This window comes from Desmodus rotundus, chromosome 12 (assembly GCF_022682495.2).
Source record: "Desmodus rotundus isolate HL8 chromosome 12, HLdesRot8A.1, whole genome shotgun sequence".
In the NCBI taxonomy this organism is placed as follows: Eukaryota; Metazoa; Chordata; class Mammalia; order Chiroptera; family Phyllostomidae; genus Desmodus; species Desmodus rotundus.
This window is the reverse complement of record NC_071398.1, coordinates 89,989,824-90,011,214: the sequence shown is the minus strand read 5'-3', so window position 1 is coordinate 90,011,214 and position 21,391 is coordinate 89,989,824. Positions and strand designations below refer to the sequence as shown.

Sequence of the window (21,391 nt, the reverse complement as noted above, 5' to 3'; positions counted from 1 at the left end):
AATACTCTTCATTCTTCCCTATGAGCATTTCTTCTTCACTTTACTGGATGGTCAGCATCCATTAAATTAGCAGGTAAGATTTTAAAATTTCTCTGGTTCTTTCCCAGAGAAATTTTCTTATGGGGACTTGGGGAAAATTCTTGAAGATTAAGAATGTTTCCCTTAATAAATATTAGGAAAACCGTAGAAGGAGAAAGAGCTCTGAATCCCATTCTCCAACCTCTCTGCCGCCCCAAACAGAAGTTTCTTCTCTCGAGTCGTGGACTGCAATGCTTCCTGACTGTTCTTTAGACTCAGGCACTCCCTCTTAGGAGTGAATGAATAAATATAACTTAGCAAACTGTTGGAGAAAGGCTGCTGACCCTTGGTCTAAGGAATCACGAGCTACAGGAGACCTGAGTTTAAATGGCAGTTTCTCTCTGAGTCATTTTTCGAGGAGAATGAATCACTCATTGGATTGAATCACGTAGCTCCTCGGTCTGAGGCGTGGTGATGCAGAGAGCACAGGCCAGCCTCATGCGCCCTGTGCCCTGAGTACTGCAGTTGACCAATCACCCTTCCCAAAACAGAAACACGTTTATTAAGTACCTAATCGTATACACGAGTTGCAAACATTCTGAATATGTAGGCTAAATGTCAAAATAAATTACTGCTGGTTAAGGTTTTTGTGGAACAGGTGAGATGTCTATTATTATAAAAAGGGAGGAGGCTAGCTATGTGTTAATTGTCAGGTTGTCAAAGCTCAGGGTAAATTTGGCAGGAATGTTAAGAGTAGCTTCTCAGCAAGTACTTGGTGTCTGATTGAAAACCGGCCTCCACTTGGGGGCCAAATGTGGTTCTATTAGGCCGTTCTTTGTGTAAGATGTGTTTTAAGTTTCATCCCTCTAGAATCTGACGCTCAGTGTCCTGATATTGTATTCTTTTCTGTAGTCAGAGTCATGGATAAAGAAATCCACATTCTAGCACTGAATGAGAACAGATTTGGGTGTAGGGCCAGACCTATGAGTATTAGAGACAAAGATTAGACAAACTATTATTTTAAGAATAATTTGATACTTCAGTAGTTCTCAGTTATTCCTTTTTGCTTGATGTAAAAGAACAAGAGCACAAAAAAAATTAGGGTTTATCAAGTGGTAGTGCAGTATGTCAGGCACTCATGTACTCTGTCGCATGTACCGTCATTAAAGTGACCAGGACGCCTCTCGTAGTAACATTTCCACTCTGGTCAAGGACGAAACTGAAGTTCAGAGACTGAGATGCCGAGTTGGAATGCGCACTCAGGTCTGCTGGCCTATGATCTTTCCACAAAATCACTTAGGCACAAACTGAACACTTGAAATCAGGTAGTTATAAATGAAATGAGACAGTTTCTCCTATTTAATTTATTTTGGTTTAGATGTAGCCTGTATCTGCAGGGGAAAAAAGTAAATAAAATCTATCGCAGGAAGACGTTTGTATTCTACAAATCTGTTGATGGGGAGGGGCAGCAGGAAGACACGAGATTGACGAATGTACATTAAGCAATATGTAAATTCTGGGCCCCGATTTTTCTGAGTCCTACTGATTTTTAAAAAAATGTTTTAATAGATATATTTAAACATTTAATTTTTTAAAAGATTTTGTTTATTTAGAGAGAGGGGAAGGAGGAAGAGAGGGAGAGATACATTGATGTGTGGTTGAGTCTTGCATGCCTCCTACTGGGGACCTGGCCCACAACCCAGGCATGTGCCCTGACTAGGAATTGAACTAGCGACCTTTGGTTTGCAGGCTAGCACTCAATCCACCTAGCCACAGCAGCCAGGGCTAAGTCCTATTGACTTTTAAGTTATTTTCAAGATGGGTATCAAGGTCTTATAATCTATAAAATGTAAACATTACTATTCTTTCTAGTTTGTAAGAACATTGTAAAGCTATTGAAGACTCTTAAAAAAATTGTTAGGAAAGCTGCTATAAAACACAAAGATTGTTTTTATTCCTAACCCTCATCTGTGAACCTAAATTACTTTGTTCTTACCTTAATTATCACACCTATCATACTGCATCCTTGTCTACTCTCTGGTACCTCTACCAGCAGGTGGGTTCCTCCAAGACTGGGACCATGGCTCTTTTATTGCGGTATCCATAGTAACCTAGACAGTGTCTGAAATAACAAGTGCTCAGTAAGTTTACAAATAAGTAACACAAAAGGATTCATCTCTTTCAAAACAAAAGATTTTATTTATTTTTAGAGAGAGGGGAAGGGAGGGAAACATGGATCCTCTTGCACACCCCCAACTGGGAACCTGGTCCGCAGCCCTGGCCAGGAATGGCACAGGTGACCTTTGGTTCGAAGGCTGATGCTCAACCCACTGATCCACCCAGCCAGGGCAGGCTCATCTCTTTGGCCCTAGTTCCCTTATTTCCAAAATGAGAAGACAATATTGGTCTAGACTTCTTATCAGGAGTGTCACGATGTATGCTCATGTACTGTTTAGTGGAGATAGGGGCCACAGACAAACGAGGAGTTTTTATGATGATTACTCAGAGGGGTCATTATTTTACATAACAAAAGTTGTATCCTGGCTAACACCTTTTTAAAAATCTAACCAATACATGTCAGGAGAAAAATGGAGGGTGTTTTAGGTAGTATGTAGCAGTAAGCTCCATCCTCGGGCTCTGCAGGTTGACGAGCCAGAGATGAGAACACTCTCTCACTAGGTGGCTCTCTTTCCCACGAGTGGGCGGCGCTCTGGTGCCGTGAGGGTCGACAGGGGCATTGCACAGCTGCAATCCCCGTCACGCTGCATCACAGTAGGCGTGCGGGGCAGGAGGGGCACAGTCCAGGTGGTTTTGTTAACCATAATCTGTCTTTGGGATTTATTTCAAAGCAGCCTGTACTTTCATTTCCTCCAAACTTACGAGTTCCAGACAGACATTGGTCCTGTCTTTTAATAGGTCCCGTCTCAGGGAAGGATCTGGAAAGCGCCTCTTCACCTAGCATGGAAGACGGCAGGAAGCAGGTACCCAAAGTGAGCCAAACACAATCAGCCCAATAAAATTCTGATTTTAACTATCCAGAGAGGACTACATTTTTGGAGGGTTTTACGCCGTTACACATTCCAAAGTCCTTTGGGAGAGCTGCTTAAACGACTCCACAGTACGCATCGAATTTAAATGTCAAATAATTCCTTCCCACCATCAAGACGACTTCTCCAGCTACTTCTCACACACTCCACATTACTATTGACCCCACTCTTTATTTCTGCTTTTAGCCCCAAACCTGACACAAAATACACATAATAAACAAGCAAAAAGAATTGTTGTAACGAAAAATTTTTTCTAGACGCCTCTTCCATCGGAACTTCGCGCTAGTATATAGGTTTTTGTTTAAAAAAAAAATCCTATTTTATCCAACCATGTCCTCTCCAACCCATAGGACACACAGTGACAAGTTCTGAGACACTGCAGACCCATCAGAGAAGGGAGAAGTTTGCAAAGGAGGAAGGAACTTGGTCTGTTTCGGATAATTAAGGGGGGGGCCCATTTCAGGTACTTCTGGGAGGGATAGCAATCGTCAGCGTCTCGCCACCTCCTTGGCTCTAAATGATGTAAACCCACTTGTTAGACTTAGAGGATGCGCCCCCTCTCTCACTCCGGCCGCCTGCGGCAGGTGGCGTGGCTCGCAGAGGCTGCGGGGGAACTCCGAGGAGGGTGGGTGTGGGGCGGGGTCTGGGAGATTCCTACAAGGAATCCTCCGACCTGCTGGGAAAAGTCGGAGGTCCTTGCGGGCAGGAGAGGGATCGAGGCTGTCGTGTGCCGTTCTCCTCCCTCAGGGACCCCGTCCTGGCGGGATCCCGCCTCCCCGAGCTCCAGGCTGCTGTGGGAAAACCCCTCGCCCGCCACGCAGCCCAGCCGCGCCGCCTCGCTCTCCCAGCTCCAGCCCGCCACCTGCCAGCCTTCGGGCCCTGCGTCTCCTTCGCAGGCCCGGCCCTCTCCACGCCCGGCTGAGAGGAAACTATTGAGGTGGTTCCCGCCCTCAGGCGGGTGGAAAAGCCCATGGTGAATGCCTGGGGGTGTCCCCCAAAGCTGGGGAGCAGGGGAAATGGAGGAGGCAATGAAATTCACAGCCCGAGAGAACTACCCGGATTCCCAACCTGGGGGAGGACTTTAGATGTAAGGGAAGCCAAGGGGAAACCCTGAGCACCTTCCCGAGTATCTGTCTATTTGTCGGGGGAGGGTCACCCGGTAGGCACACATTGGTTACTATGACAATACTACAGCCTCCAGTTGCCATGTCAGCTGCTTATCCAATCCAATTGGATCCCTTTCTCTTCCTCCGTGGGCTCCACCCCATCCCCTTCCAACAGTCTCCCTGAGTGCAGGGGGAGGAACCGCAGAAAAGAGGTGGGGGTCCTCAGCGTCACTCTGGGGCGCGAGGGAAGACCGGAGTCGAGGGACTGGAGGGCGGAACTGTAGGAGGAAGGGGCGCCGTTTCCGGCAGGGAATAGTGGAGGAGTGGAAAAAGGAAGAGAGCAGTCGGGTGGAGGGAAAGACGGGGGAAGACTTTGAGTGTAACTCCCAGTAGATTTGGGCTCGATGTTCCCGATGAAGCTGGGGTTGCCCCCTCGCGCAGGGGAGAGGGGTGGATTGGCCAGAAGCCTCCAAGCGCCACCAGCGGGATACTCAGCAACCACACAGTCGCCGCCCAGGTAGCTGATCCCGAGAGGGAGCTCTACCGAGTCAAAAACCACCCGGAGGGGCCGGCACTACTGAAGTCTCGCGAGAGGGACCCCCTACTTCCTTCCTCCGCTGCTCCCTCCTCTTTCCCCCGCCCCCTTCCCTTTTCCCTCCCCCTCCCTCCTCCCGGGTCGGAGTGTCCCTGCGCCCCACGGGCCCGAGCAGCAGCGAGAGCAGTTTCCCCGGGCCCTCCCCTTCGTCTCACTCACCCCCCACCCCCCCGCCGAGCGAGGAGGAGCTGGAGGAGAGGAAGATGGCGGCGGCCGCCAGCACCCGCGGTGCCGCGGGGCCGCTCCGAGGAGCCTGAGAAACCCACGGAGGCTTCGCGGGAAGACGCGGCGGCGGAGGATGAGCCTGCAGAGCGCGCAGTACCTCCGGTGAGCGCCGGGGCCGGCCCCGTGCGAAGGGGGAGCTGGCCGAGGGTTCGGGCATGGAGCTACGGACACAGAGGTGGTATATCCGGGGTGGCGAGGGAGTTGCTGGGTCCTCTCCGTCCCCGGCGGGGAGGCGGGGGCCGCGAGGGGACACGCGGGAGGGGGCGGAACGGGCACATACCGGGGTGCTGAGCCCCCGCGGGCCGGGCTGAGCTCCAGCGACGCCGGCGACTTCTCGCTGCGGGGCGAGAGGTTAGGGAAGCGTGAGAATGTGTGTGTGCGCGCGCGCTCGGGGTCGCGGGCTCGCAGCTGCGGGGTGGGGGCCGGCGCCCGGGGAGGCGACGGCGACCCCGGGAGGAGGTGGGTGTGGAGGAGTCTGGTCCCGGCGGCGGGGGAAACGTGGTGCGGTGTGGGATTGGCCGGAGCGAGGCGTGATCGGAAGACGGGGTGGAAGTCTGCACACCTGGGGTGTGTGGGGGGCTGGGGGAGCGAGGGCTGGCGGAGGGAGAAACCGCAGGGACCTGGAGTTTGTTCTTCATTCTTGGATTGGAAGTGCTAGGTAATAATGCCATCTGTAGTTAGTTGGCGGGGTGGGGGTGGGGACTTAAAAGGGGGAATGGATGAGGAAGTGAGGAAAGAGGTATGTACAATGGACGGGGTTGGGTTCCCCAGAAGAAACTGGGTTAGGATCAGTGTAGTCGGAGATTTAAGAGTGGTGTAAAGAACTTGTGTGTCGTGTGGACACAGTCTGCGGGTATGGGATGTGTCTGATGGGGTGAGGGGGGCGATGCAGACACATTGGAAGCAAGCACGGGAGAGCGAGAGCATATTGAATGGAAAGAACCAGCTATTGTGCAACCAGGAAGGTTCCAGGGAAGCTGGATTAAGAACTTGGAGTTAGAGGTAATAAGGGTCAAGACCTTGGTGGCATAGAAGAAGGAGGTCGTTAGAGCCTGAGATAACTGGGGAGTTGCTTCTGCATAGAAACGGGGGAGGCAGACCTTAAAGTGGGTCCTTTTGTCTTTCAGGAGCAGAACTCAGAAAGGCAGGCATATGGGAAGATGTTTTTTAAAAGTAGTTTCATACCTTGCGGAGGAGGAAATTTCATGGGGTAGAAGTCTGAGATGAGCAGAAAAGTCACTGTAGTTGTTTAGTGAAGTGAAAGTATTGGGGGACGGTAGAATGCCTGAGTTTAACAGAGACAGGGATCCACACAACACGTGTGCCGGATGATTATAGGGTAGTTGGAAGGATATCTGTATATCAAGGTCCTTCTTTTCTACTCTAATGCCTGCTTATTGTTTAATATGTCAGATAGACTTAGCACACCTGTGGCAGAGATCCGTGGTAGATGCCGCACAGGGTGGCTGTGGAAGCTGATCGTTGCAATAGTCCTTCATTTTAAGGAATTTGCAGTTTAATATAATACAGGCGAGTAAATAAATAACAGCACAGAGTGAAAATGGTATCTTAAAAGATGCCAAGTGTTACAGAAGTCCAAAGGCAGGAGATTACCTGAGTAATTGGGGGGAATCAGGAGAAGCGTCCTTTGTTCATTTCCTCATGTGTACACTTGTGATTCATCAGTCATTTGTTGACCAGCCGCATAGGAGGCATTGTACCAGCTGCAGAGAAGAGAAAGTAAGAACTCCACCCTCTTACAGAGTTCAGTTTGTTAGGCGTCAAAGAGAAAATGACACTTAAAATGGCCCTGAAGGATAAACAATATTGGATTGTTTATTCAGTATTATGTATCCCATATTTTGTATCCAGCATTAAAGGTATGGATTGAGAAGAGTGGAATCCCAATGGAAGGAAACTGAGCACAGCTGTGTAGACAGGGAGCTTGGGGGCCAGGGTGGTGTTCAGTCCAGTTACACAAAACTTTAGGGCAGGGGTCCCCATCCTCTGGTTGCGGGCCGGTACTGGTCTGGGCCTGTTAGGAACCAGACAGCACAGCTGGAGGTGAGCTTGAATGGAATGTGCTTAAATCATCCCAAAGCCATCTGCCCCACCCTGGTCCGTAGAAAAATTGTCTTCCGTGAAATCAGTCCCTGGTGCCAAAAGGTTTGGGGATGACTGCTGTAGGGTGATGCAGCTGGAAAAAATACTCTTATAAGTTATTAAGTTTCATCCCTTCCTTTTACAGATGAGGAAATATAAGCCCAAAGAAGTTAAAATTGTTGAGGATCATACAGCTGGTATGTGGAAGCTGTGTAACTCAAATGTAGGTCTTCTAAGTCCACATGAGCTGCATTGTACAGCATGTCTGGGTTCATCTGTTCTTTCCACAAATACGTGTTGAGAGTGTGCTGTATTCTAGGCACGGAGGACATCTTGGTGAGCAAAATGAGTGTGTTATCAGGTAGTGACAAGGACTGGGAAGAAAAATGAAGCAAGATACGGTGACAGGGGAAAGCCTATGTGATAAGGTGCCCATAGTTGAGAGAGCTTGAATGTCCTGATCTGTAGTGTATAGTTAAAACGGACAACAGAGAACCTGAGATGATGTGTTTAAAGGGGACTTCACACGTTTATAGCTGTGTATTGGGAAGGCGAACTTGTGTAGCGTAATGGGCAGTTAAGGCCAGAAGTGAGGTGATGGCAGTAGCACTAGAAAGGTGTGATAAAAAGCACGTTGGGAGAGCAGTGGGAATTTCAGTGGGAAGGTTAGTTGGCTTTGAGAGGCTGTGTTAGTATATCTTACATTTTGTAAGTCACCTTGGTCCAGAAGATTTATCCTTAAGTTGTGGGATCGATGGTAGACAGCTGGAGATGAACTTAGTTTCTAGAAGAGAGAAAATGAGACTAAACACGCTGTTTGAATAACTTTTATTTTGCAGCTAAAGTTGAACAGGTAACGTGGAACAGGCATAAGACCTGGGAATCCCTCAGAGATTCCTGGGAGCCAGTTTTTTCTGGATCTCGCACATCTGTCCTGACTAAATAAAGCAAGTCTTAGGTCCAGTAGCACTCTGGGACGAGCCTTTCAAATAAAGAAAGGCTCACACCAGCCCAAATTTCCCCTCTTCCTTTTAAGGTAATCATTCTATTTAAAGTCTGGTGTGGGGAGAGTAGAGAATGTCTTCAGGGAAGCATTATGTTCACTTTCTTTTCTTTGATGAAAAAGGAACTGTTGGTTTTTACAGACAACTCGGGGAGGATGCTGGGTATCGCTGAAAGAGTGTAGTTGGGGTGTAGCAGTTGCTCTTTGTGACCTTGACTTTAGGAAGAGTTTGCTTGCCTACCTTTGTCTGTGGAAGACCATGACTGGGCAGTTTTTAAACTGCAGAGCTGCAGATCTTCCCTCCCATAGACGAAAATTAGTTTTGTCTCAGCTGAATTAATTTGTTAGGGTGAGCCAGAGTGTCCGACGTTAAATGGTGGAGTGGTGGCAAACCAGGAGCAAGATGGTAGAAACCATCAAAGAGTAAGAAACTAGGAGATGAGGTAAGAAGCATCAGTAAGACAAGGAAAAGGAATTCAGCATCAACTGGTCTGAAGCAGTCTATTTCTCTGTAGGAAGACAGCAGGTAGGAAAAGGAAAGAAGGTGGTGATCTGGGCAGGGAAAGATGATGAGACTTTGTTGTTGTTGTTAGAAGGGACGTGCCTTTTTTTTTTTTTTTTTTGAAATAGCAGTCTAACATGACTCCTATTCAAATTGAGAGTACTTTCTTGCATTTTATAAAAATGAGAAATGGGCTGGGCATGCCTGGAGTCCCAGCTACTCGGGAGGCTGAGGCAGGAGGATCGCTTGAGCCCAGGAGCTCTGGGCTGTAGTGCCCCATGCTGATCCGGTGTCTGCACGAAGTGAGGCATCAATATGGTGACTTCCCGGGGGTGGGCCACCAGGTTACCTAAGGAGGGGGTGACCCGGCCCAGGTGGGAAAAATAAGAAATGGTGTTACGTATGGGGGTTCTAGACCGATAGTGAAAATGTATTACCCAACTTGAAAAAAAAATCAGTCTTTCCTCTTTTGATTTATGACAAAATGGAAAGATTTTTAAAGACGGACACCTCTGGTGAGTAAAATATAAAGGTGTACTGGAATAGTTCATTTGATAAGGCTGGGAGAAGGGTGAGGATAGGCCATAGAGTGATAGTAGGTGAGGTTTGATATTATGCTGTAATAGGACAGCGTTTGAAAGAATAGAAATGTGGAAGTTAACATGTCAAAGTCGGAGGAGCAGGGTGGGGGAGGTGTTGAAGGACCAAACAGGGATGACGACAGCAGAGTTGTTTTCGAAGGTGAGAAAGTAGAATAATCATAGCCATAGGGAATACCAGTCAAACAGGGCAAATCCTGTTACAAAGGTGGCACAGGTGCCACTGAACGACATCTGCTGCCCTTGTGGGAGCCAACTGTTCATACTTTGTACTCTGCTCCCTCCAGTGTTCCTCCCCTCCTTCACTATGCTCCTGTTTTTGATTTGATTTCTTTTTATGCTCTAAGTTTTTCAGCAAGGTTTATTTGAAGTTGATCCCTGGTGTCAGTTCCCTTTAGAGGAAAGGTCTATAAATTACCGCTTTTGTTAGGGGTTTGTTTGTATGTTTGCATGATACACTTTTTTTTGTCAGAAACTTTGTTACCAGAGGTAGAAATAATTAGAACAGCAACAAAGTTGTTTAAATACTGACTGAAATACCCAATATGGTATAAGATAAAATGTATCACTGTAAGGCCTGGAACCAGGGGTAGATAAGGGGAGTGGAGCAGGGTGGATGGAGTAGCAGGCAGAACCTTAACCTCGCCTGGGGGGAGGAAGAAGGGTATTAGTGGGGGCATTTGGGAGGAATATGTATAGAGTAGGGTGGGCTCCATGCGCTGCCTGCTGATGCTGGCCCTGGGTATTCACCGTCTCTGGGAGCTTCCTGTAGCTCCCGTGAGAAATCCTATAGCACATGTTGACATTAATTCACAAGAAGTCTTACCCCTGACCCATTCACTACCACCCCTTGCCCCATGTACAGGATTTAAAATAGCTTTGGTCCCAGAAAATCAGCCAAACATCTGATTTAACAAACATGGTACAGTTTTTTGGAAAAAACCCACAAAAATGACACTCTCTTGAGGTTTATAAGTCTGTTTTTTTATAGTGTGTGTTAATAGCGTTTCACCTGCTTGAATGTTGACTGGCTAAATAATTTTGACAGTTAATTTCTGCTTCCCTTGTGGTTTCATTTGGATTCATAATGTATACTTCCTGTCCTAGCCTGTGTTTCACTGCTGTTTTACAGCCGTTAGGTTCTATGTTCATGGCAGGTGAAGTGATTGCTGTGTTTTTTATTTTTTAAGGTATGTTACAAGCTCTGGACACATTAGTGTATCAAATTTTTCGTGAGGCACTTTTGGGATGGAGGGCAGTTCAGACTTTATAGGGCTAGTTGGTTTTATAGTGCAGAGATACCGTTTGCAGCCTCCAACTACAATCAGTGGTCTAGGAGAGTGTGACTAAGACGGGTTAATCGGCAGTTTCAGGAAAACAGGGATGGAGTTTGGCAAACATGTCACATGGTAAGTGAGAACTTGTAACCAACTCCTTTCTTGTTAGCATGTAAGTGGAACGGTATAGGAAGGTTGTTTTCACCCTCCCTTAGACTTAGTTTTTACGTAGTGGGACGAGTAGGTGACTCTGATTGTTTAAGAGAACTTTAGCAGTCTTGAGTAGACCAGGTAGCATTCACTTCGTTTAGAACAGGGTTCCTTAAGCTTGACATTTTGGGCCAATTCTTTGTTGTGGGGAGCAGTCCTGTGCATCTTATGATTTTTAGCAGCATCCCTGGCGTCTACCCACTAGATGCCAGTATCATTCTCCTCTATTTATGACAACCAAAAATGTTTCCACACATTGCCAAATGTTCCCTGTGGATGCAGATCCACTCCCGGTTGAGAACCACTGATGCAGAGAAAATGTGCAGGAAGATACATACGCACAGCGTAGATGTATGAGAACCACTGATGTAGAGAAAATGTGCAGGAAGATACATACGCACAGCGTAGATGTATGAGAACCACTGATGTAGAGAAAATGTGCAGGAAGATACATACGCACAGCGTAGATTTGTTTCCTTTCCTCGTCTTTTATTACTTTGGCTTCTCTTACCAGTTTTCTCTTAGGTAGTAAGAGGCTAGTTACTATGTCTAGACTTTACCCATAAAAACTTGTATATGTTTAAGTGTATTTTGTAATCTGTATTTTATTTTACTGGCAATTACTGAAAACTTCCTATGGGGAAAGCTCAATTATAGGGACTTCTTCGCGCCTGGGGGAAACTCAGAGATAATGGGGAGAGACTCTGAAGTCACTGATAGCAGGTGAACTGGTAAGTGCTATGTTGGAGAACCAGAAGTGCTGTGTCAGTATAGGCAAGAACGTCCGGGAGAGGTAGAGGAGGGTGAGGAAGGCATCTTGGAGGAGGTGAGATTTGATCTGAGTTTTGAAGGGTGGATCGGACTTTTCTGATCCAAGAGTAGGTATTGGATAAACGGATGTTTCAGGCAGGAGGAACATTGCATGGCTCCTTCATTCCAAGTGCATTTCTAAAAATTTCATTCACTCCTGGCCAGGCCTTTCTGAGTTTTTCTTAGACAGACGGGTTATGGACAGAGAAGTAGAGACGTGGAGGTGGGGGTTCAACGGGTGTCAACAAGGGGAAACAGTTTGCTTGGAGTCCTGCACAGTCCCTTTCTTCACTACGCTTCTGGTTACGCACCATTCTTCCAGAACCGTGTTTCAGTTGTACGTCTCTCCTGTTTGCCTTTACTTCTTCCCTTTTCTAGTCTTTCCTTTTGAGGACTAATCTCACTTTTCTCTTAAAAATTCTTTCCTGTTCCTGTTTTCCCTTTGGGCTCTGCCTTTCCTTACCTTTCTTTTATAGTTAACAATTTAGCATTTACCTGATACTATATGTTTTTTTCTTTTATTTACCATCTACTTTTCCTTAATCCCTTGTAAACCAGCTCTTTCCTTGGTACTTTATTGGAATTGATATTTTCAAAGACACCAAAGGCGAAATTTATCCTCTGCTTGTTTTCCTTTCTCACGCTCACACCCTTGTCTCTCTGTCCCTCTCATTTCCATCCCCCCAGTAAACACTCAGTTGGGGCTAGCATATATCCTGGGTCTCTGGGGATAAAAAGGGAATACACCTTGAAGTAGCTTCACCAGGCCCACAGGTAAGTAAGTGCATGATCACCACGCAGTCCGTAGCTGCTGTGACACCGACATCACTGGGCCTTAGGGGAGGTTCTTGAGCTCTGTCTTAAGTTGTTAGCACTGAATTCCAGGATTCTAATTACCCTGCCTCTTACTTTGTTTCCCTCGTCCTTCTCACCTCGCCACTGGCAGAAAGAAAGGCATTGCCTTAAGCTCTGTTTTCTCTTTCTTGAACACTTCTTTTCCTCTGAAATCACATTTAATCATAGGACTTCAGCAGTCACCACATCATCACTGTTTAAAAATCTCTCCAGCATCTACTTAATATGTCGTTGTGGTAGGCCCTGGGAGACAAATTGATATGTCATGTCTGCTATTCAGAGAGTTTATAAACTGTTTGATAGGGTTAAACTATTAAAAATGTGTTACCTTTATAAACAAGGTAATAAGTAATCAAATACAGTTGAACAGCGTGGTTTAGAGCATGATCTCTGGGTCAGAATGGCCTGGATCCAGACCCTAGCTGTGTTTGTTACCTTGGGGAAAGCTGCATAAGTTTTCTGTGCCTCGGTTTCCACATCTGAAAAGTGCGGATAATAATAGTATCTATCCCCTAAAGTTACGAAGATCAAGTGCATTAATGTGCCAAGTGCTGGGAGTGGCTCTGGCACATAGTAGGCACTGTATAAATTTAGCTGTGTATCATGTCTGCAAATTAGCCTCTGGCACTATGATAATTTTGCTCCTCTGCCTTCTGGACATTTCCTAGTTTTAGAAGTCTTTCTGTTACAGCAAACTTAATGCTCTTAAAGGTAAACTCTTAATTCTTACGCTTCTCATCCTATTGCTCGGCGTGCTGCTGTTTCCTCTTTGTCATTTCTAGCACCTGCCAGCTTTGTACCTGTACCGTTGAAATAGTCTTCCAAGAACTGGTACCTTGCCTGCAGTTCTCACAGGCAGCAAGAAGACAGCATCAAACACTGCCCACTACTTTCTCTGTTTTTGAACTGACAGCATCTCTGGGTCTTTATTTCTCTATCTTTAAAATGAAACACTGATCTCATAAAATTGCTTCCAGTATTAAAATAACAAAGGTTTATGCATGTTCAGGCTCCCCCTGCCAGTTATCTGTTGCAGTGCTTCTATATTAATATTCCTGAAAAGCACTCGTATGTGGCTTTCCCTTGTGTAAACTCCTGAGTCTGGCCTTCTTCAGCTTGCATAACGTGGCCCTCATCTGTCTGCCTTGGCCCTCCTCTGTCCACTCTGCCATTTATCTCCTAACCTTTTTTTTTTTTTTTTTTTAAAGATTTTATTTCTGTATTTTTAGAGAAAGGAGAAGGGAGGGAGAGAAACATCGATGATGTGCAAGAGAAATATTGATCAGTTGCCTCTTGCACGCCCCCAACTGGGGACATGGCCTCCAAGCCAGGCATGTGCCCTGACTGGGAATCAAACTGGAGGTCTTTCAGTTCGTAGGCCTGCACTCGGTCCACTGAGCCACACCAGCCAGAGCCATCTCTGTACCTTTTGATAGGAACCAGCTGTCCCAGCTAGAGTCATTTCTTCATCTTCTGAACATGGTGCATCCGTTGTGCTTTAGTCTTACTTCCCAGACCGTTTCCTCTGCAGAAGGAAGTACCGTCCTCCACTTTCTTAAGCCTCACCTTCCTGTGAAGACTTCGTGTGCACCCCAGTGATTTCTGCATTCTTGAACTTTGTAGCATTTCCTGTCTCTTAGTCGTTTGGTACTTAGAATTTCCTAAACTCGTAATGATCTCTTTTTTACATAAGTGAATTGTCTCTGCAGCTAGACTGAGTATGGTAGAGACCATGTCTCAGCATTTTAAAAATGCACAATGTACATAACAGTATTGAATGAAATTCTCATGCTTTTGTTTTGGAGAATACTTACAGATAACTAGTGCTAGGCTCTGAGAATATAAAAACTAATGAACTGAATTTCGTTCTTTAGGATAGTGGTCTCCTGGGGGAAATGGATGTTGCACATGTACTTCAATATAATGTGGCAAATACCATGTTAAATATTTTCATGTTACTTCATTTAAGGGATGCCTGGACTATACTAAGGCAGGCAGAAGTTCTGTCTGGGCAGTGCAGAGAAAGCTTCTGGAGTCGAACCCTGAGCTCAGTTTTAAAGGATGAGTAGGACTAGCCAGATGAAGACTAAAGGAAGAAACAGCAGGCAGGGGACAAAACGAGCGAGTGCCTGTGGCGGTGCATTTGAGGAACCCTCGCAGGTTTGGAATCGTGAATGAGAGCTTGGTTGGTGCAGACGTCTTGATTAGATCAGACTGGCATTCGGGTTATGTCATATGTACTAAAGACACTTTGGTTAGTCACTCTCATTCTGTGTTTCCTTTGGGAGTCTCGGGTTCTTTCTGCAAACCTGGTTGTTGATCTTATGGGAGCAGTTTATGTTTGAATGGCTGGTGCTCATTGCACAGGTTCTCATCGGAGTGGGGAGGCGAGAGAGAGACAGAGAGACAGAGAGACAGAGAGAGAGAGAGATGTGTGCCGCTGCTGTGCTTCCTTTGAGGCACGTACAGATGAGAGTTTCCTTACCTTTGAAAGGAGCTTCATACTGGGCAAATCTGAGTTATTTGGCATATTATTAAATTATTATTGTAGGCGCTGAGCGTTTTAGTGAATGCATGTAATTCTGAAAATACCTTTTGAGTTGATAGGACTTATTTTGTAGAATCTTCACCAGGCGAAATCAGCCACGGAATGGAGGTAGAGGTGGGAAAAGGGGAAATCAAGACATAAAGAGAGGTCTCTTTGGATTTAATGTTTTAAAGTTTCATAAAGTTTCAGACCCATTTTGTTTGCGTAGTTCTTGATGGCATTTTTCCTTCTGTAGTGTCTTTTTTTAAAAAAAAATCATTTATTCATTTTTAAAGAGAGGGGAAAGGAGGGACAAAGAGAGGGAGAGAAACAACCACGTGCGGGAGAAACGTTTGTTGGGGACCTGGCCTTGTAACCCAGACCTTCGCTGGGAGTCAAACCGGCGACCTTTTGGCTTACAGAATGATGCCCAGTGCACTGAACCCCACCAGTCAGGGCTGTAGTGTCTTGTCTTCAGTGAAAAGCATGATGCTAAAATCTCTTGTATTTAACTACTGTACCTGCGCGTTAATATGCTCAATCTGTTTTCTAAAAACTCTGTTGGCTCACCAACTACACAGGTTGAGTCCTTCTTTTTCTCTCCTTTTTCCAGAGGCTTAGTATTTCAGTGCTGTGTTCATTACGGGACTGTACATCTGAATGTGCTTCACCAATACTGCCTCCTAGAAAGGTCATGCATTATTTATTTAGTTTTTTATCAGGTGCCAACCTAACTCAGTTTTCCTGAGATGCTACGTAGTGATGAGATATCAGTAGTAGATAATTAGAGTAAAATGCAATTGGAAGGCAATACTCAAGGAAGAAATGAGTTTAAAGGTATGCTTACTTGAAAATAAATTTGTTTTTGCTGGTGGAAAAAGATAAAAAGTATAGTGTTAAGAGAGCCACCACAGACAGGATGCATTTGAATGTCAAAAGTACATTAGGGCGTCTGCAAAATTTTGCACATGTGCGCACACACCCGGTTTGTGCAAGATATTTTAAAGTGAAATTTTTTATTTTAACATCTCATGTTATGAGATGCATATCTCTTGAATTCTGCCTTCTTTAACCTAAACGATCATGTTATTTGTCTGAAATAATCATTTATTTTTGCTTTGTTTCATTTCTAACGAAAAAAGTCAGAACATTTTAAGAGGCACATCTCCAGTGTTACGACATATTGGTTATAAATTCTGGCTTATAAACAAGGAAAAGAAAAAACTCCTAGGTGGGTCTTTTTGGCTTCCTAACAGAACGGTATGTTGTAGTGAGTTGAATGAGCAGGGCTTTTGAGTTAAGATTGGCCTAATTTGTAATTAGGTTGTCCCAAGTTCAGGTCCCAGCACTGCTATGTATAGCAGTGTGACCTTGAACCTCTCTAGTTTTAGTTTTCTACTCTGTTTTCCTGCCTATATAATGACAATGATAGAATTATTGGGCAAATTACATGAGAAGATGAATATATAAAATCCAACTTAGTTCCACGTGTTGAAAGAGCCTAATTTATGCATTGTATTCATTTTCTGCATTTCTGTATGTATCAGTACTTACCTTACGAACTTGCCAATGTAGCCTTTAAATTGGGTGGGAACCTTTGTGCCTTAAATAGCTGTAGGGTGGTAGAAGGGTCTTTACTGTGGAGCGGTCTATTTATTCCTCAAGGGGCCATTGTACATATTACTAGTACTTTATACTTTCAAAAGCTTTCACGTAATTGTCTTCTTAAGCTCTTCTAAACAGCAACCTTGTAAAAGTGGATTGGCATTTTGCAGAGAAGGGAAATGAAACTCAAGGTACCTAATTAGTGACAGAGTTAGGGTTGGCTTTACTTTTTACTTCTTGTTTTGGTTTTCCCATGGATGTCGTGCGTGCTCTGCTGGGATTGGCTTAAATCTGCTCCCTCCTTGACCACTACATGCACTTGGGCAGTGCTCTTAAAGGTGAATGTCCCGTTTTGGTGTGTGTTTTTGCCGTGGAGCTTCAAGTAGTGTTATATATGTAATTTCGATGGTTTACAATTAGTGGCTGCAAATTCATGTATTAAAAAGCATATTTCTGAAAAGTTAATTTGAAAAAATTTCAAGGCTGATATAGAACTGGTTCAGTATCACGAAAGTGCCATGATGAACACCCTTGTACACACATATTCTTGTGTACCCTCGAACGGCAGGGTATGCACATTTAACAATATGTCGTTAAGTGTGGTAGGCAGAATAATGTACCCCTCTTCCCTCAAGAGGCGTCTGCATCAGGATCCCTGAAATCTTCATGTTACGTGGCACGGGGGAGTGAAGGTTGCTCATCAGCTGACTTTGAAATAAAGGGGTTGTCGTGGATCATTTTGTTGGCCCAGTGTGATCACAGGTATCCTTTAAGTGTAGAAAAGGGAGGCAGGAGAGTAGAACTGGGGAGATAGGATCCTGCTGGAATGGAGCAGGGTCACAGGCTGAGGAATACAGACGCCCTGGAGAATCAAAAACAGGCAAAAACTGGGGTTCTTCCCTAGAGCCTCCTGAAAGGAACACAAGCATGGTCACACCTTGGTTTGACCCCCTGGAACTCATTTAGGCTTTTGACTTTCAGACCTGAAGATAATGAAGTGGTGGTGTTTTAAGCCACTAAATTTGTGGTGATCTGTTACAGCAACAATAGGGAATTAGTACATGATAGATGTTGCCAGAGGCACCAGAAGATTCGTACTGTTTATTCTGGCGTTAGCGCTGTTTAAAAGTACCTGTATCCCTGCATCCTTGCTAGTATTGGGATAATTTCATGCATCTCACTTTTTTTTAAAAGCAGATTCCATGATGTCTTTATTTGTCTAGCATTTCTTAGAATGCTAGACAAATATTAATTCTCTGGGAAATTCATAGATGTTAGGATTCTCAATATTTTCAAGGCAAAATACACTTAACAATTTGGGGGTTAAACTGGATTCTTATGTAGGACTTCTCATAGTTTGTAACATGCTAATGTGGATTATGAAACCTCCAAGAGAGAGAATTTAGTGTTTCTGAAAGTTCTGTCACATTTCATAAAACTAGTATTTTCTTGGAATACTCATTTGAACAGAATTCATTTTGTGTTCTTTTGTCTCGTGACCTTTCTCCTTAATGCAATGACCTTCACACGGGCCCATATCATATCTTAGACCTTGTCATTTTTCAGAATGCTTCCTCATCTAAAACCTTAAATTCAACCATTGCATTTTGACTACAACTTCACCCCCATGAACCCCACTGCTTCTGTGCAAGACGTCTAGTATATCGGAATCAGAGGGAGAAGGACCACACGAGTGAGTCGAAAGGTGATTAATTAGGGGGTTCCAGTGAGAAACAATGGGGGGCGCCCAGACTGAGTGAATAACATACATGTTCATCTTCATATAAGAACCTTGTCGAAGTACGTGTTTTTCTTGATAAGTTACTTTTTTTTGGTTTGAGACCCACATGTAAACACAGTTTCTTTAGGTTGCTCATTTCAGATCCCCGGATTTCAGGGTGAGGTGAGGTGGAAATGAGAACCATTTTTGACCTGGGAGTTAGAGCCGCGCACTGTCAGGGGCGTGTGAAAATGGCACAGTGCAGTAGCAGGCTAGTGAAACCGCCCGCAAGTTCTCTTGCTTCCCGGTCTGTGCCCTCTGCTGCTTCCCCGTGCCTGAGATAACGGTTCGTCTTCCCTCCCCGCTATTGTTGGCGGCCAGTGTGAAGCTACGAGTGACGCCAGTGCTCAGAAACGTGGAAACGTGTCACCGTGAGAAACTCTCGTTTTTAATGCCAACAGAGAGCTGTGCTCTTTTTCGTGAGGATTTACTTGTTTCCTTGTTGCGTCTGGGAGCTGTATGCGGTATATCCTGATTTGTAGCCATACAGCTATACCCTTTCATATAAATCTTGTGAAACTTCGAAAGCGAATCTTCAGCTAATATCCTTCATTTTCCATTGTTCGATACGTTGTTTTATGATTTTATTAAAAAATTGTGTAAATCATTTTAACCTGATCGTTGTTTAAAGGGTTTCTTAATTGATGGTCTACACCCCTTTGCCGTGTGGGTCCGGGACTGGCTGCCGATCGCCTGTCATCTGGCAGTGCGCTCATAGCGCCTGTGTTTTCAGGTCTGACGTTTGAGGCCGGTGTAGAGTAGCAGTGGGGTAGGTACCGTATCTTTCGGACTATAAGACGCACCACCCCCCACTTGGGAGGAAAATGGGGATGCATCGAATTCTGTTTACATTTACATTGGTGAAATATTATGTTGTTTATGTCATTAAATATTTTACCACATTTCCCCCTCTATTTTCCTCCTCTAAAACCTAGGTGCATCTTATGGCCTGAAAAATATGGTAACTGTATAGAGAGAGGCTGCTTGGTTTGTGCTTTTGAAATGATTAATACGCCAGCAGTTTTATTTTGTGCCAGACACCACTCCAGACATGGTTTATTAATTCTGCATCCTCACAGCGAGCCATGAGGTGTATACTGTGGGCTTCGTGTTTTAGAAGAGTGGACAGAGGCAGCCCGAGAAGAGCTGGGACGGTGCACAGCGTAGCAGAGCCGTGGTATGAGCCCAGGAGTCGGTCTCCAGGATCCGTTCTTTGCCCCGCACCTCGTATGGGCTCTGTAGCTCTAGTTTTATGCTCTTACTTCTTAGTATTGTAGGTTTTACCTTTATTTTGTTTTTGTTCTCTTATACATTTACTATTATATAACATGTAAATGTTTTGGTGTATGTATGTATAATCTGAACAAACCTTTTTCATCAGTATTAACCTTCCTAATGCATTTATTTTTTTGTAGGATAATAGGGGGGAGGACAGGGAAGTTTTGCCAGAAAGCTTATTAATGGGAGCAGAAGGGAGAGATCGTTTTCCTTTATATTTGAAATAAGTTAATTTAGACTGACTCGTTGGCCTGCTGCCCTTCTCTCATAGCAGTTTTTCCTGCAGTTTCTGCCTTCAGTATCGCTATGTCAACACGAGGTCTGTCAGAAAAAGTCTAGCCATTGCTAATATAGCAAGAACGGTTTGCATGACATTGCTGTAACCTGGCAGCCAAGGAGAGTGGACTGGAATGCATGTGTGTGACCAATGACGACTTCACTGTACTAGTCAGTGGGGCGGTAGATGCCATTGAGTGAGCATGTGTACTGTGTGGCCATTACATTCAAAATGACTGAGGGAACATAGCACCGAATCTGCATCCAGTTTTGCAATAAGCTTGAACATTCCTCCGTGGAAACTATTCAGATGATTCAGAAGGCCGCAGCGATGGGCAACTGGTGATTGGCAGCTTCATCACAACATGTCCACTCATGTATCATGTCTCCTGCAGAGTTTTTTGGCAAAACATCAAATCACCCGGGTGACTCAGCCACCCTACAGCCCAGAGTTGGCACTCTGAGACTTCGGGCTTTTCCCAAAACTAAAATCACCTTTGAAAGGGAAGAGATTTCCGACCACCAATGAGATTCAGGAAAATGCAGCGGGGCAGCTGATGGCAACTGGGAGAACTGGGTGAGGTCCCAAGGTGCCTACTTTGAAGGGGACTGAGGAGTCATTGTGCTATGTACAATGTTTCTTGTATCTTGCATCTGCAATAAATATCTCTTTTTCATATTATATGGCTGAATACCTTCTGGACAGACCTCATGTCGTCTATTTCCCAGGACCCTTTGGAATATTGAGAACCAGCTACTATGGGAAAAACAGTTCTGATCCCCCCTCCCCTCACTAACAGTTCAAGTGGAGAATGACTGCCAGTTTTTGTACGTCAAGTACAGAAGATCAGATTGCCTTTTCCTTACTGACTTAGTAGAGTTCCCACATAGAGATGTTGAGGTGCCAGCTCCTGACACGAAGGAATATAATTTTCCATGTATGAAATGTAAATTTTAGGTAATACATTATTTCAAAAGAAAAAACAGTGTGGCTTTTTAAAAGTAACAAATTACTAAAGCTTTTTTATGTGGCCAGACATCTTTGAATTTGTCTTTTTTCTTTTCTTTTCTTTTTTTTTTAAATACATAGGCACCTGAAATGGAGAGAGTAAGACCGGTTAACTCAAAAAAAGAAAAAACTCTCCTCTTCTTACCTTAGAGTCTTCTTCTCATGTGACTTCACACTGTCTTTGAGAAGTTTCTTCTTCCAGAAAGTCTTTCTTTGAGTCAACCTAAAAGTTTGTCAGGTAGATGATCAGATGTTTCTCTTTATTCTCAGTACTCATTCATTAGTCAGATTACCTTGTGTTTGTTCCCCGATAGCATTTGAGGATGGGGCTTTCTCTTAATTATCTTGGTGTAACTGTAGAGCAATACGGACACATTGTAAATGTTGACTAGTAATGTATGAGATCATACTTATTGAGAACATTTTGAATCACATGATAGTCTCAGTCAGAATGACATATCTCCGTCTTCAAGAAACAGTGAGGTCTGAGTTATGGCTAGTGTTAGTCTCCATTGTGATGTAAACAAAACTAAGCCCACTCAGGCAATGAGAAGAAGTGAAAACGG

The 21,391-nt window shown here is 44.7% G+C and overlaps 1 protein-coding gene across 5 annotated transcripts in view; it reads left to right on the top strand.

Annotated features, from left to right (window-relative positions):
* The first annotated feature begins 4,507 nt into the window (after nt 1-4,507).
* Nucleotides 4,508-21,391, top strand: part of SMG7 (SMG7 nonsense mediated mRNA decay factor) — a 65,957-nt gene continuing 49,073 nt past the window's right edge. The window contains exon 1 of one of the 5 annotated variants that reach the window (XM_024552782.4): nt 4,508-5,093. In XM_024552782.4, the coding sequence (XP_024408550.1) occupies nt 5,065-5,093 (29 nt within the window). In that variant the 5' untranslated portion in view covers nt 4,508-5,064. Of the gene's footprint in view, nt 5,167-21,391 lie in introns of all 5 variants that reach the window. The other 4 variants (XM_045188950.3, XM_024552798.4, XM_024552790.4 and 1 more) reach the window with 4 other exon arrangements.